General features: G+C 42.6%; 1 protein-coding gene across 2 annotated transcripts in view; it reads right to left on the reverse strand.

Moving 5' to 3' along the window:
* The window catches only part of LIN7A (lin-7 cell polarity scaffold A), a 37,664-nt gene extending 24,708 nt beyond the window's left edge, over nt 1-12,956 (reverse strand). Inside the window, exons 1-2 of one of the 2 annotated variants that reach the window (XM_088651745.1) lie at nt 12,743-12,956; nt 1,501-1,619 (exon numbers count right to left, since the gene is read on the reverse strand). In XM_088651745.1, the coding sequence (XP_088507871.1) occupies nt 1,501-1,619; nt 12,743-12,788 (165 nt within the window). In that variant the 5' untranslated portion in view covers nt 12,789-12,956. The remainder of the gene's footprint in view (nt 1-1,500; nt 1,620-12,742) is intronic. The other variant, XM_035127838.3, reaches the window with a different exon arrangement.
* Nucleotides 12,957-17,564: the final 4,608 nt, after the last annotated feature.

The raw sequence follows: 17,564 nt of genomic DNA on the forward strand, positions 1-17,564 counted from the left end.
TGCTGTTCAAAACACTCTTCACAGATGAATATAAATGTAATCGACATTCCTAGTAGTATTACAGAAAGGCAAATCTATACCACATAAAGACAAAACTACAATACAGCCTGTCATCAGTTAGAAGCTTTTAGTTGGTCAAATTAAAGGCCTTCATCATGATAGCTACTGCAAATCATAGACAGCACCAATCTTTTGCAAGAGAGCAATATTCCCTTTAAAATAATTTAAAAAAACATTGCACATTAAACTACTGTACACTGTGTTGCTGTTTCTTTTAGCCATCAAAATATTGCTTCATTTAAAAACAGTGTTAAATTCTGTGTACTGTTATTGCCTAGGAACCCTAGTGCTGTTGTTGCTATTGCTTAAATAATAAATAAATCGGAATAGTGGCAGGTAGTCCATAGAGGCCAAGGAAGAAAATGGAGGCACTTGCTAATTTTCAGGTACAAATTGCTATTTCCCTTGAGTGTTTGACAACACACTTCTGGGACAGCAACTTTAAGGCTATTTTAGCCGACCATCTAATGTTTAGGTGGCTCCGCAACCCCAGTCATCTGCGACTGGACATAACTGTCAGGGGGTCGTTTACCTTTACCTTTTAGGCTTTATTGTAATTAAAAATTATGAAGCAGATCAATTTTTCTCTTCCTTCCAAACACCAATAAAACTGACATGAACATTTTAAATGCAATTAAGAAGGGAAAACATAAATGGTTTTCTAATGAGTAACAGCAATGTTGTGAAAATGTCCATAGTGCCTTCCTTCCTGCCACGGATCACAAAGTGGTAAATCTACAGGGCTGCAATTAATCAGTTAAGTAAGTTGAAGGTTTATTAGCCCATTTAAAAATTGTCCATGGAAGGATGCTACTGAATAATTAGTCAGAAGATTTTTTTTAAAAAAAATTGAAATGATTATTTTAAAAAAACTTTAAAAAAAACTAAAGAAGGCACTTGCCTCTTCTAAGATGGTACTTACTGTTAATCTATTTATAAAACTGGGCTTCTCCTTTAAGGATTATTGTTTGTTCACAGGAAAAAAATATGCACGTTTAAATTGATTAATCAAAATTCCTACCTGTGAGAGCACGCCACTGAACTTAGTGTACCTCACTTCCTGGTAGCCATGCATGGCATTGTGCCCATAAATCAAACAAATATTTCTTTAATCAGATAGCAGATTTATAAATTAGCTCACCTCACAAAGTTAGAAATTACTACACCAATGGAACATATTTATTAAGAATCTGCTGTGTGCCTTAAGACCCCTGTCTCTCTTGTTCGACACAGATGGTTGGACCTCACGCAGTTCCTGAGTTATTACAAATGTTCATTTTTTTATGGAGGCAGTAAGTCTCTGGACACATGCCACTGACTCTTATGGAAACTTCATAGAACGATTTTCACTTATTTGCATAATACAGCATAATGTGCAGTGGCTCGTGCACATTGTGAGTCTCCCCTTTAATAAATACGGCCAGCGATTCATTACCATACCTCTCTGATAGCTGTACAAAACTCACTCTGCAGTACTTTTTTAAGTGACTGCAGCTTGTGTCCTGGTACTTCTCCAGCTTCTTGTAGTTTCTCCAGCAGTTCAATTGCTCTGGCAACATCTGAATAGATAAAAACAAGGCAAAAGGTCAGGGAGGGACACATTTTGACTTGTATTACTGCTGTTCATATGCTGTAATTTTCAAATTGGACAGTGAGATTTTACCACCCCACATTTCCCCCCGCCTGTTCAAGTTCAGTTCTGCATTTTCACTGACTTAAAAAAAAAAAGACTATTGCTTTAGGCAGCAACCGTAGGCAGCCATACATGCAGGCACTGGAAAAGAGTGAATATTGCCTGAGGGGTTTTGAAAGTTTTTCCTACAGTCAATCTTCTAGGTATCTGAAGAAGGGTGCATGCACACGAGAGCTCATACCAATAACAAACTTAGTTGGTCTCTAAGGTGCTGCTGGAAGGAATTTTTTTATTTTGTTTCTTCTAGTTAATCAGGTAAGCCCACTTGGGCAAATCTTATGACGCAACGCACAAGCTGACACAATGCACCAAGCTCCTACATGCTTGACACACACGTCTCCCTCATTTTGGCAGTCTTAGTAAAATAAATAAATAAATACCAGGATAATGGAATGCATTGGATTGTTCAACGGTGGAACATATTATCTCTCAGAAGGTGGTGGGCTCTCCTTTGCTGGTGGTATTCAAACCACCAGTGGTCCAATGGCCATCTGTAAGGGGTGCTGTTGTTGCATCCTGCATTTGTACATTTTGCATTGAACTAGGGTTGGACTAGATCGAGATTTCACAAACTTGGGCCCCCAGCTGTTTTTGGACTACAGTTCCCTTCATCCCTGACCACTGGTCCTGCTAGCTAGGGATAATGTACTCCGAAAACAGCTGGATCAGATGACCTCCAAGGTCCCTCCTAACTACCATGATTCAACCTAGCAGACCTGGTCATTTTGTTATTCCTAGGTTTGTTTGGATACCTTTTAAGGATATCGGCATTAAGAATGGTCCTCTTTCAATCCTAATGCAGAGCACTAGGCTGAATGCAAGGACCCCATCACCTAATGCATGGCCCACAGATGGCTCAACTTTGGCAACACTGATGGAGAGAAGAGATGATGGCTCTGACCCAGTTCCTCACTCATTCTGGTGACAAGTACTGCCAAAGCAGATCAACCTGCTGCCCGCTGCCCACTCAGTGAGAGGGACAGAAATGCAATGACAATAATGGGACAAAGAGCTGTTTATCAGCAGGTGCCCCATGTTTGCATGATAAAAAGTTGCTTGCCGGGATTGTTGTTGCGTCCTTGTCTTGCTATTTTCATAGCTGCCAAGTTATCCCTTTTTTTAAGGGATTTTCCCTTATGCTGAATAGGCTTCCTCGCGAGAAAAGGGAAAACTTGGCAGCTATGGCTATTTTGTGAGCTGCGTATATAATGTGAAGGTCTGGTCCTGATTTATTAATTTTGATTGATTGGTGGGATAAGGGAAAACTACAGCTTTAAGGACAGTACCATTTTCTCCTGTTTGGTTTAGAGATGTTAAGGCTTGAGGAAAAAACAGGTAGGTCCCAGTTTTGCTCCATTTCCCCCCTTATTTGGGGGAAAATGGGGGGGGGAAATGGGTGAGAGGACCCCCCCCACCCCATATTTTTCTCTCCGTCCCCCTCTAGGCCTTCCTATTTCTAGTAATCTATAACATAATGTCTGTGCTATAACCAGAGTTCTGCAATGGATAATTTAGAAAATATGAATGTATACAATGCTAACATTTCAGTTCTTACATAAACATACAGAAATTTAATTTGAGGGGCATACAATTCAGATAAGATGTGATAATGATAATAATTTTTTTAAAGAGTACAGCAAAATATTTGAATACCTCAGTTGCCTTCTACTGAGCCAGACCACTGATCCAACTAGAACAGGGGGTTCTCTGCTCTGACTGGCAACAGCTCTCCAGTGGTTTGTCCCAGTCTTACTATCAGCAGAAGTGAGCACATGTATTTACCAGGAAGACATAGAGCCAATTCATGTATGTCTTTCGGTGTGGCAGGAGGTTTGCATGGCATCCAGGCTACACAACAAATTCACACCAGAACACACACTATGCTAAAACCTGGGAATAGTTGTAATGAAGTGTTAAAACAAGTGCCATGCCAAAAATCTCTCCTATTCCCCCCCCCCCGGCCATTTCCCATCTATTTTTGATGAGAAAAATTGTAAACAAATTTTTTGAAATAGGAATAAGGTTTTTGTGAAATTCTCATGGGTGAGGAGGTACCTTCTCATGGGGTTTTGTTGTGATTATTGGCTGCTAAGGTGGCTGACGGCTACCTTTGAATGCCCTTTCTTTTGTTCCAATAATAATCTCTCCAGCCTTCCTGGGTGTCCATTTTTCCTGGAAATCCCATGATTCCTTCAGCTGAGCTCCCCTGTAAGCACAGGGAGGTGGGAGAGCTACCTATTATGAACCTAACAGCTGTTGTTTTTTACATGAAATCTTTTTACGTTTTTAAAAAGTGTAGATTTAAAAATAAAATCAGTGACTGTGTCAATCTGAGATGCTTGTTAGCCAGCCTCCTTAACTTCCTGTGCCTCAGTTAAAGCTCAGAATAAGGCATAGTGAAGTAAATTCTCCTGTGCCCCCACCCCCCAAGATCAGGATATGCATGCAGCCCAGAAGGTTCAAGAGCACTTGATGAATGTTTAATCTTTATTTTAATGTTTAATCTCCATGCAATGATAAGGTAAGCTCAACCCTGCATTCACATAATTCCTGGCTGTTCCACAGAGTCTATGGCTTTGCTAGAATGAGAAATTATGCAATCAATCTCCTTTATTGGCATAAAAAGTGCACTGTATACATGGATCAGAACACAACACAGTTAACGAAACATAGTAGGAGATACTTTAGGATAAAACTATCAGGACATCATGAGGTACAAAGATGGCTCTCAGGACCTATGGTGACGTAATTTCATAGCGTCACTCAAAAATCTTGCCACATTCTCCACAATGTCATTGCTACAATTGTTCAGCAGATAAGACACTCTGGAAGAGTCCGTGCGATAAATCTTCTCTTCAGTAAGGGGGTCAAATACTTATCATATATTCTTGCATAAAATAGGCAATAAAATAAAATGTGTGTGATGAATTCGACCTGTTTTGTGCCACAAGGGCAGTATCTTTCAGAGTAGGGGATTTTCGAGAATCTACCTCGATGATGGTACACTACCTGAAAGGCTTTGAGCCAAAGTTGAACTACAGTGACCACAATGTGATCAAATGGGTACATTGGTAGGAGTAGAATCTATGAGACAAGTTGCGAGCCCTGAGCAGCCAGCTGGCTCCCTCTCCCCTCGTCTCCCTTGGTCTCAAAGTACAATTTAAGAGCATCTCTCTGGCCCCTCCTCCATACAGAGGCTGGAAGCTAGACTCCTGCGGCTTCTCTGGAAAAAGAACACTGGTGCCTGCTTTGGCTTCAGTCACTGTTGGAGTTTGCAGCTGGCGTTGGGCGGCTAGAGAGCCCCCTGCCCCAGCTCACCTCTTGCTTCTGTCCCAGGGTATAAAAAGGCTTGCTGACAAAGGTCCGTATAGTTTAAGCTATGGTTTCCCCAGTAGTGATGTATGGAAGTGAGATCTGGACCATAGAGAAGGCTGATCGCCGAAGAATTGATGCTTTTGAATTATGGTGCTGGAGGAGACTCTTGAGAGTCCCATGGACTGCAAGAAGATCAAACCTATCCATTCTGAAAGAAATCCATTCAGAGTGCTCACTTGCAAGGACAGATCCTGAAGTTGAGGCTCCAAAACTTTGGCCACCTCATGAGAAGAGAAGACTCCCTGATGTCGGGAAATACTGAGGGCACAAGGAGAAGGGGACGACAGAGGACGAGATGGTTGGACAGTGTTCTCAAAGCTACCAACATGAGTTTGACCAAACTGTGGGAGGCAGTGGAAGACAGGAGTGCCTGGCATGCTTTGGTCCATGGGGTCACAAAGAGTTGGACACAACTAAACAACCACCACCACCACCCAGGGAATATCCACCACCATGTGATAAAACCCTCCTCTTCTGTTGTTGTCATCACTTGCATCATATCCTAGCATTTTTGGAAGTTCTTGTGCATATGTACTTGTAGAATAGGCCTGAAAGCCATAGGCTGGGCAAACCTTGAGTTGATTCTGGCTCTTGTGCTTGCTATTGCTGTTGTGATTGGTTGCTGTGCAGCCAGAGTGGGACGCACACTTCCCTCTTTGTTGTGCAGAGTCCTTGCTCTGGGAAGGTTTGTGACCAAAAAGGCTGAGGGTTGGCATCTGCTCCTTGTTGAACTGGGGTGGGTGGGCATAGCACAACATTTCAAAGCTTTGGAGTCCTGTTAATGGCTGGCAAGTCCATCACCTCCCCCTCCCCCACCCCCAATCAGCACTACACCCTCCTGCAAAAAGTAAACCCAGCAGGCACATGCGGACAGATCAACTTGTCTTTAAAAATCTGCAGGTTTTGTCCTCTTAATTTGAAATTGGCCAGTAAGTGATTCCTTGCCTCTATTCTCTTCTCTCTCACTTGCCCCCACCCTGCAATTGCAGTTCGCCCCAGGGGATCAAAGACAACTTGTCTGAGTCACCATGGCCACTGCTCTAATAAACAAGACTTAGACAAACAACATTATAGTTTGCTTTTATTCCATACAATGTAATGGCCACAGCTTTTAAATACTATTTCTACAGAATTCTTGCTTGCATAAACTGAGTAAAAATCCATAATGCATGTCTGCACTTGAATAAAAATATTCATGGCTTAAAAGCAAGCAAATAACCAATGAAAAGGGGGGGGGAATAGGAAATAAAATGGAAAAATTAAGAATTATAGTATGAAAACCATATTCCAGCTTGTGGGTGCGATGATAGGATTCTGTCATTATCCTGCTTTGAATGTTCATATTCAGGGATCATTTTATACTCTATTCAGGTCTCTCTCTTTATTCTTTATCTCTATGTTTTGACATATCCAGCCCATTCACAAGTTATTTGCATTTAGACAGAGGAAGAAAATGAGGTTGAGCTTTGCGAACTTTGTGGTGAAAAGCCTTTCAAATATCTTAGGACAGATTTGAGAGCAAGATGAATCATTGCCGACCAGTTTGCATTATTTTGATGCCATACTCCCATGTATTAATTTCTGGATGGTTTTAGAGTAAACCCACCTCAGTCTCCCATTTGCCTTGTTTACAGCTAACAGCTTTGATGAAAGATTAATGGACAAAGTAGCAGCATGTGTATCTGTGGCAACAAGAGGAACTGTACGTTCTGTGTATCAAAGGGACATTAACGATGTCTTAATGCAAGTAAGGAAAAGATCAGGTCTGCAATTTTCAGAAAGTAGCAGGCTATCTATATGGTGCTCTCCCAAGCCATCCATAATGCGATATTGGATGTTTCATCTAGAAAACTTAAAGTTGATTCATATATTAATACTGAAGGAACATATGTAATCTGCCTCTATTTCACCTGCATTAGCCTCTCTCCCTCCTTTCAGCAACCAATGCAGACAACAACTGCAAAGCTATTCACCAGCCTCTCCTGGCACAGAAGGATCCCTTGGTACCTTCATCACAACTCTCATCTAACTGCTGATAAAAGTCTATCTCCAACCTCGGAAGCATAATATCACCTTAGGGAGCAAGCCTACATATGAGGCTGTTAAGATTCAGGTAGTCATCCTTTCTCTTTGCCTCCTCTTCCCCCCACCCCACCCCACTCACCACAGATCAACAACTGTTTCATGTAATTTTGGGTGTTGCAGTTCTGAGATTATTACCTTGCTCTCTACATTAACTGCCTTCAGATTTTCCTGGAAAAACTGGCCTACTTAATTGTTCTCCTGAAAGGTCTGAATATATTTCATACTAGGTTCAGCCAACTACCAAACACTCCACGGACGTTTTCAAATCAGTAGTGCCCATGTGTACATTTTAGGATACTAAATTTTGCCTCTCATAATGAATTCATCATGTATTGGCACTTAATGAATTTACTGGCAGTGGCTAGTGGCTAATTATATGTTTCATCTCTCTCCTTTCACTCTGCTATGCCTCTCTCCATTCTCTGTTTCTCCCTTACGATGCTCCACCATTCAGCCGTACCCACTATGTGCCACATGATCTTCTGCCTCCCAAATCCCTTAAACCCTGGAACATCTGCAATTCAATCTCCTGGTTAGTTGCACTGCAGCACGTTCCTTGTTCTGCCAGCACAGCTCCATGCAAGCTAAACGGCAATGCCTGTGAGATTAAACTATAAAGTGATTAAAATTTTTCATTATTTCGGAAATGTATTCTACCTAACAGAGAAGTTCTGCAAGACAGTTTTGCAGGTAGAGAAGACATATGCTGGCAGAAATTAAAGAAAGTAATTCCTGTGCTTGAGATTCAAGTAATCTACCACCATTAAATTAGCATTCAGGGATTTACAGCAGTGGAGGGGGGGAGGCATTTTAGGTTTGAATTGCTTTATGATGTTTTGTACAGGATATGTATCGAATTGTCACTCTTGTGTTCATGAAAAAATAAGGCATGGTTTTATTTTACTATAGTACAAGAAAAAGGAATCTTCTTTAGTGACTGGTAATATTTTACACTGTCTGCAATCCTATACTCAAATTAGCAGAGTTGCAACTAATAGAGAAATTCTATGCATTATCTGGCTGCCCCAAAGTTAGCCCCATTGATTTCAATGGGATTTATTCTGGCACAGGCAATTGACACTGCAATCTTGTACATACTTGCCTGGGAGTAGCTACAGGTTACAATGGCAGAGTGACTGTGTTTCAGTCATTGTAATTATTACTGTGGCCACTGAAAAGCCAAGAAATGGGTGGATCTGAGGGCAGGATCGGAAGAGTGGCCCCCTTAGACCAGATCTTATCCTAACTCAAGACAAAATCCTGCCACTCCTGCCAGTGTAAAGCCATGATAGAAAAACAGCTATCATTCATTCAATGGTAATCAGAAAAATCAAAGCAGTTTTATTCAAGAGATGACATAGCTAAGTATACTGTTTTGCATAAAGGAGGTCCCTGTTGCCACAATCCTCAAATGCAGATACTACCCCACCGTACACTGGGAAGCCCTACAGGGAGCACATTGGTAAATACGAGGGATTCTTCTCCAACTGCTGACAAAACCACCACCCCCGGCATTTATGTCTGTGAAAGAATAGAACCAGGAATCAAGCAGCACTGGATGTAGAGCTGTTTTCAACACCTCTGTTGCACGATTGAGTAAATGTCAACATATTTACCCCTGTCCTGTGAATTTCCCTATGCAGACATCGGTTGGAATGTAGGATAAATGCACACCCAGTGGGAGAGTGGAGAACTGGGCTGAAGCGTGAAGAATGGGAAGGAGAGCACCTTGGTGCTAGAACCTTTTCACAGTTGCTCACTGTCTCCCCTCTATCCTGTGCCATGTGGACCAGCGGTATATCTGGTATTTTTGCAGGACTCCAGTACTTGAAAAATACTGGATGGACACATCTGTAGTAGAAGCAGTCATATCAAATATGTGGCTGCACTTTTTACTCTATTATTGCGATGAGGAATCTGTGGCTGCTCCCTCATACATTGTTGGATTCCAACACCCATCAGTTCCAACCAGCATGGCCAATGATTAGGGATGATGGGAATTGTAGTCCAGCAACGTCCAGAGGACCAGAAGTTCCCCATCCCTGCCACCTTAAATGCTGAAAAGAAAGTAATTTTGCTTCCCCTCCACATCAGCATTTAGTAGGCATTTTTCTGAGGTGAAAAGTTGTCACTCTTACTACTAATGCAGCTAATGTTGTTGTTTTTTATATACTTCGTATGAATGGCTAGTATAAATCTAAGAAGCACGTCTCTTCCTTCTTGCTATTTCCTTGCTGTTTGTCTGGGAACCACTATTTACCCTAAGTAGCACTGTATGTTGCAATGTCAAAACTGTGAGTATTAGCATGGCAACACTAGGGCCTGTTTATGCATTTATGTAAACATGCAGATCATCACTGCTACTAAATGTCATTTTCATTTGCAAAATTCAAAACATTGGAAAGTTCAAACTTTTAGTAAAACATCAGTATTAATTAAATTTTGACTCACCTATAATAGCTAGAGTTTAATAGCTAGAGTTTTCAAGTATGTTCTCAGATTTATGTAACTGGTGATACTACCTCCCACCTCCAAACAATATTTTCATTGTTTTATGTATTGCTTGGGGTCCCAGTTGGAAAAGCATTTCTGTACCTTTTCTATACATTCTTATACAAGATCCACCTGCAATCTACCGGGTAGGTGTAAAAAAAGATAGAAGCGTAATTACATCTAACTTTAGCTAGCTAGCCTTTAAAAATAAATAAGGGTCATGGTTGTGTGATACTTTCCTTTGAAAATCTGTGCTTCCTAATGGATTGCCATCTGTCCAGCCTTTTGCCAGGAAATATTTATCCTGCTTAGTGTGGTCACTACAGAGGTGGAGCTGCAGATTACACACTGAGCTTCTAAAAAGAAGAAAACACACATTCTTCCTCCTAACCAATGCTCTCCCTTTTCGTTATCTAACACTTTATCTAAGCTTTCCTTTGTTTGATTTGTGTGTAATAAACCACACATTTCAGAAATCAATTTTAAGCAATGTAATTATGGGCATCATATTATAAATTCCTCTGCTCTTCATCAGAATCCAACAAAGTAGAGACTGTCTAAATTTTAAATGGAGACTGAACATTTCTTTTTTAAAACTGAATGTACAGCAGGAACCTCTCTGTCCTGTTTTTAGAGCCTGTTGTAATCCTCTACAGAGCATACAATTATAATGAAGACACTGGCTTTAATCATTCCCAAATCAAGTACAAGACTTAAAAATTCTTTAGGAAGCTTAATCCATACAGATCAAGTTTTTTTAAAAAAAATGAAATGCTTTAAAGACTCTGAAACCAAGTGGATGAAATTTATTTGATTTAATTCAGTGGAATGCACAAATAAGTAGTGTTAAACAGCAAATAAGAAAGCAAATTATTATTTTTACCTGTTTCAGGTAAGCACAATACCCCTATATTTCAAGTAAGCACAATAGGCCAAATGCCTATTAGGAACTATGTCAATCTTTTAAAGTATTTAAAAGATTTTATCATTTAACCATTTATTATTCCCAGTGTAACAGTAGGTTTGCAATACAAATTTGTATTTTTTAAGTTTTAAAAATATATACAACTTCAGTAACTCTGCCTTGTAACTTAATTATAGTAGTGAAGAGTACAACACAATTCCTCAGTTGCAGCATCAAGGATGACAGTGATAATGTAAAGATGCTAAATGGGGAAAGTGTGGTATAGTTGTTATTCGACTGGAAGGATGTTTAAATCCCCACGCAGTCATTAAGCTCAGTGAGTGAGCTTGGGCCAGTCACTATCTCTCAGTTTAGCCCACCTTACAGGGTTATTCTCAGTCCAAAGAAGAACAACAATATTTTTCTTTGAAGGAAAGGTGGGGAAGAGATGTGACTAAAAACCAATTAATTAGCTGTCTTTAGTGATATACCATGCTCCCACTACAAACAGCAGTACTGTAGTATCAAATTAGAAGCCTACAGGAAAGGAACGAAGTGGTTAGTTTAAGTAACTTAAACCAAGACAACAAATTCTCCCTTATATGAAATTCTTAAAGGTATGGTCTCTCTAAGGCTATAGATCTGGCAGCCCTAACTCCACAATATTATCCAGTCCCAAATAGTCTCCAGTCCCCAATACTCCCCCCCCCTCGGGCTGTTTCTTCTACCTGCCCTTTCCTTGACTCAGTGCTCTCCGCTCCTCAATTTCCGTATCGTGGGGGTTTTCTCCAAGTGAGTTTTCCATTTCTCAGTACAGGGTTGGAGAACCTGTGGCCTCCAGGTATTACTGGAATTCAACTCCTATCTTGCCCAGCTAAAGTGAGTGACCATCAGGGATTGAAGGGAGTTGTAGCACAACATTATCAGGAGGGTTTCAGATTCCTGCCCCCTGCTTTTTGGCATGCTCTACCTTTCCTAAGGTCTCTATTAGGGTTTAATTTTAGCAAAACTGTCAGCTTTCTTTTTTCTCACAGGAACCAGACTGCAAACATTCTGACAGTTTGGGAACGGGTTTAGCTATTCCATGGCATCACATCACCTCAGCCAATTGGCACCAGAAGCTTCACCACAGCAGCGCAATGCAATACAGCCTGCGATCAGAAGCACAAGAGCTTTCAAATCAGCTTTGATTCTGGTTCTGTACACGTGCAAGCCTTTTCTCACCCTGCGAGAGCTTATTTTTCTAGCAGATGCTTGAGGGAGGATGTGAAGATGGGCGAAAAGAGCCACCGAAAAGTAATCCACAGTTCCTCTACCACTGCTGTGGATACATCAGTACACTGCAAGGAGAAATGAGCTCCTGGCCATGCTATGCAGCGAAATAAGTAAACAGCAATGAAGACTGATTACTCCAAACCGCATTAGGAATCCTTGTGCAGCCAAACTGTGATAGATGAGTAGCTTCCCCCTCCCAATGCATTTCCAATGCACGCTTACGTGTGGAGTTGCGAATCTCCTCCACACCGATTGCTGTTCTGGACTGTGGGCTATTGCATTTATTTATGGCGACAGTGCTCTTCCTTCGAAACCTGCCATTTTGCTGCAAGTAGGAACACCCTCGAGTCCCTGATCTCCAGGCAACAGGATCCTGATGATGACCTGGGGCAACCCAGCTCCCCAGTCTTCCCAAACTGGCACAGAAGCTCACACAAAGTTTCCCTCCTTTTCACCCACCCACCCCAAGCCCCATTCGCTCGCTGCCTCGAGTCTCCCTCCGCGCTCATCGGAAGCTACGGCTGATCCCAGCAGCTCAGCTGCCGGCGCCCTTCTCCGAGGCTCCCTGCTGCCCTTTCCGGTCCGGCAAGAGCCGGACGCTTAACACCGGCTCAGGGTTCAAGCGAGAGGTCACCGCGGCGCCGGCAGGTCACAGCTCCCTCTTTGGCGCACTTGCCCGCCTGCTCTCGGCTCCATCGGGCAAGCAAGGCAGCCTCTCAAGGATGGGTCGGTTCCCAGGACCCTTTCGTGGAAACAGCAGCGGCAGCAGGCAGCAACGGGGCTCCAATGGCCCCGGACGGACAAGGCATCCTCGGAGGCCGCCCCCCTCAGCCAGCAAGACGAGGCGGCGCGCTTACCTCTGTCCAAAGTGAGCGGCTGGACGGCTGTCAGCGTCGTCGCCATGTCTGCAGCGCCGCCGAGGCTGAAATGACGCTCGGCTCCAGTGTGAGGCGGGAGAGGGTGGCTGGGAGCGGGAGGGGCGGCGGTGAGGGTGGGGCTACGCGAGGAGGAGGGGAGGGGGCGAAGGGGAGACGCGCGTGGCAGGGAGGGTGGCGCGAGGGCGCAGCGGCGGCGCGCGCCCAGGGGAGGCTAGGAGACGCCGCCACCGAGCGGACAGGGCAGTTGTCAGGCGGGCGGGAAAAGGGCTCGCTGGGGAAGAGCGGCAGGCAGGGGTCAGCCGAGGCCAGCCGCATCCCTGGGTAACAGCGAGGGCGTGAGCGGAGTTTGAGGGGAGACGTGCAAAGACTCACGGGAGCTGGAAGGAGCCTGGACGCGCACAGCTCGCTTCTACCCTTCTTCCCAGTCCCCACCCCCCTTCCAGGTGGCTTTAAGACTCTGGACCCTCGTCCTAGGGATGACACCGTTCAGACGACCTGTGTGTAACTTCAGTTGTGAGTAACAGAACTAGCACTCCTGCCCCTGCCCCCCCTCCAACCCCCGCCCCCATGTTTTAGGACTGTTAATACATTTCTGGACCTGATAGGATAGTGTGTAACAAACAAGCAAAACAAATTTGCCAACCCCGTTTTGAAAGAAATACTCTGCGCATGTGTGGTTTTTCACTTTAAACCCACTTAAATCATAGTAGGAAAGTGGGGGTTTGCTCCTGCTGCCCTGACTTGCGAATAAGTGCTGCGCTGCTGTAGAAAAGGGTGAAGTAAAAATCATAAAATGAGCACCTGCCACCCCAGACAATACAATGGTTTTTTTTAAATAAAAAAAAAGTTTGAAAAGGATGCCATCATCAGCATCACTCCCAGGAGACCCTGGCCCTAGCTGTACCACTACCCCTCTGAACACATAACGTCAGATACCACAGTGTCCCTCAAGCAGGAGCAAACAAGGCACAGCACGGAGAAGATAACCTGAGATGAACCAAGAAAGTGGGCCACACAAGCTGTGGAGGAAGGAGGAAGGAAAATTAGATACTCCCTGTAGGTGGATACTAGACCATATGTCATGCCGAGTGGAAACAACTTGGAAGGAAGCAAAACCATGTGGATCAAAGAATCCCAGGTGGTTGTCCTTGCCAACAAATCCACCTGTGACACTTCAGTTCCAACGGATCAAGTAACTCACATCATGCAGACTGCGGAAAATGCCACATGCAGAGAGCAGTAATGAACACTGCAAAGCAGCGTAACCAGTTATGCTTACGCAGAGCAGAAATAGCCCCAAGAGGACCTAAGTGAATCTACAAAGCAACACTTAGGAGGAAAGCTCTCTCCTCCTCAAACACCAGATGTGATTACATGAACATAACAAATTCCAGTGGATCAGATCTTCATATATACATACCTGCACATAAGCCATGATGTGTTGGCAGCTTTGAGGAAAACCAACAGGGAGCCTTGTGGTACCTTAAACACTAAGGCTTTTTATTATGGCATAAGCTGAAACTCAAAACATACATGGAAAATCACCCTTTTAAAAAGCCTCACTACATGTAAGTTTATTTGTCAGATACATTTTAAGGTATTTTAAAGCTATGTTTTTGGCAATTAGCATAGACCAGCCTGTCCAAATAGATTGACCCAATTATTTAGGCAACTGTTTAAATGAGTGGGGAAAGAAAAAAGAAACTAAACAAGCCACACACTATCTCCAAGTATAAGAATTCGTCTTTCGTTTTCTAGTTAATACAACAATAAATCTTTATTTTCCCCCTTTTCTTATCCTGCAATATTTTCCTCTGCCTGCAGTGTTTGAGAACCAGTGAGAAATGTAAAGAAAACCATGAATCCTGAACTAACATATGCTAACTTTTCTTTGGGGAACAAAAGCAGCATCTTGGTTTTCTTCTAACCAGCAAACACCAAGCAATCAAAGAGCAAGCTTTTCAGCTACAAATGTTAGCAAGGAAATTCAATTGTGTTTAATTAAGTTCTTCCAGAGAGAAGCTGCATGCTCAAAGATATGGAGAACATATCTTGAGATCTTCGGCTCAAAGATATGGAGAACAAGGGGTGGGTGGGTGGGAGAAATCACACACATCTTAGACACATTTTTGCACATACACACATGTACACAGGCCAGATGCATAGCACAGTAAAGAAAGATGTGCAGTCCCTCTGTGGACATACATATTGTGAGAATCAGATGTAGTGTTAAATTCTAGCACAGGGGTTCCCAACAAAATTTTCTCGAGGACCCCTCATCGAGCCGCTATTGTGACAAGGACCCCCATTAATTCCTAATCCTAAAATTAAAAAGTGAGAGCCAAATTAAGAGTCTTTTTATATTTTATATTTATACGTTTTTTTACAGTTACAACAGAGTACTCCATCAGTATACAGTTAGTTTTAATTTTCAGTTCTTAATGAGATGTGTTAAATCTGTCCTTTGAGTCCATTATTTCTGAAATATTAGGTTCCAAACTTGAAACTTTCACTCTGAAATCCAACCGCATGTCGAGCCGATTCCTATATTTGTTTTTCATGAAACACATGGAAGAAAATGCTTGCTTTGTTTACAAACACTACTGTTTTGCAAAGAGGCAGCGCGCGCCAGGGAGGAGGGAGGGGAATGGAGAAGACGGGGTACCTGCAGTAGCGCACAAATGAAGCCGACGCGCGCGAAGCATCTTGGGGAGGTGAGCGTTAGTAGAATGCACGCGCTGCCTCTTTGCAAAACAGTAGTGTTTGTAAAGCGCCACCTAACGGCATACAGCAGAACTACTGCCTCTAAATTCTAGTTTTGTGCTAAACTCTGCTCATGCAGGAAGTGGCCAAAACAAAAATCTGTTATCATACGAAATATATTTAATATATTTTTTATTCTAACAGCATCTTGCGGACCCCTCTGGCATAGCTCGCGGACCCCTGGGGGTCCCCGGACCACCTGTTGGGAACCACTGATCTATACAGTTTCCATATATTACCAGCTTTAAAGTCAAATGGTCACCATGCAGACTATGTTAAAGGAGCCATGTTGCATTTCTTGGAAACTAATGGGTCTCATTGGGACGGAAGCATGCTTTTTTTTTTTTATTGTGCCATATGTGGACAAATACATCCAAATAAGCTTTTTTTCTATAGAAACATAGACTACAGGTTGTTTATAGTCCAGTCCTATAAATCTGCTTTGACAGGTGCAATGCTGTCAGTGACATGCACCCCAGAAGCTAAAGTGGGATCCTGTGTTTGCCCAGTGGGGCACAGCCAGCCAAATGTGACTTACCTGCCAACAGAACAAAAACACAAACTGGGCTAAAATGACCTGATTCTTCAGCCACTCAAGTGGGCTTTTTAGCATATGGATATGGTGCACAGGACCTACCAGTGGGGCTGTACAAGAACACTTCTTCAATTGATCAGGGGGGGGGAAATAAATCTTAATTGTAGCCACATTGAGGACTGCTGTTGATGGCCATGGAAAGTTCAAATGTATCTGCTTCCACTTGTAAACAAACCACAACTCCAGACTTTGGAGACTGTGGTTTGTTTAAGCTATGATTTAGTCAAAACAAGTCAGGATCAAGTTTTAGATCCAGTTTCTATAGTTACTTTGTCATGTTGCTTATTTTTAAACTGGAGCACACATCGGTTCTGTTGCATTACTGTAATAGCACTCTGTGAAAACCATCTGCTTAAGGTTCTCAAAACGGCACCGCTCTGATTAACTGGAAGTTCACAGTAGAAGTTGTCATATTTGCCTTCAAGCAGACCCACATTCCGTTTCATGCAAAAAAATAAAAATCCTAATGATTGCAGTACTGCTGATGGGTTTACAATCAAAGGCTTCCACCCTGCCCTAGTGGACGTAAACAGTTCTGGGTCAAAGAAGTATTCAAAAGACACTCTTAATGGTAAATAGTTGAATCTTTCCTGCTGGTGACAGGGAAGATGAGCTCACTGACACTCATCATGTCAGTTATAATCAAACACGCTGGCATCTAGTTCCCACTATGTCTGTCTCTACTGCTGCTTTTAAAGGTCAAAATAATTTAGGAAATTGAGGATTGAGGGTCAAACTACTTGCCTGCATTTGCTTCTGCAGCACATATGAGAGGATACATGGATTGGGTTCAGTGCCATTATTATGATATTCCTGTTCTCACATCATCATGATAGGTGCATGGCAACCTAATTGTCAGGTACGATGTTGGTGTTCCTGTAGTTTTCTGTTTTTGCACTCTTTGCTGTTGGAGGAGAAAAAGAGCATGGCTAGGTTATGGCTGGTGTTAGTAGAAGCATAGAATCAGCATAGATATGAAGAAACTTTAATTTAGGTTGTGAGTGACAGAGATGAAAATTTATGTGTGTTCAATAATCTCTCAGGGTAAAACTACATGGAGTCCTAAATTGTGAGAATATTTTCTCCAAGGTTTTAATATTATTATTTTACCCAAACCAGGTAGAGGAAGATGCAATATAGATTGGAAGTTTATACAGGGAGATAGAATCATAGAATTGTAGAGTTGGAAGAGGCCCCAAGGTCCTCTAGTCCAACCCCCTGCAATGCAGGAATCTCAACTAAATCATACATGCCAGGTAGCCATCCACTCTCTGCTTGAAAACCTCCACTTATCTTGGGAGTCTGTTCTACTGTTGAACAGCTCTTACTGTCAGAAAGTTATTCCTGTTGTTTCCTTGGAATCTCCTTTTGTGTAACTTGAATCCATTGGTTCAAGTGCTAGCTTCTGGTGCAGGAGAACCTTGTTCCATCCTCCAGGCAGCT

This window comes from Zootoca vivipara, chromosome 9 (genome assembly GCF_965207765.1).
Source record: "Zootoca vivipara chromosome 9, rZooViv2.hap1.1, whole genome shotgun sequence".
Lineage (NCBI taxonomy): Eukaryota > Metazoa > Chordata > Lepidosauria > Squamata > Lacertidae > Zootoca > Zootoca vivipara.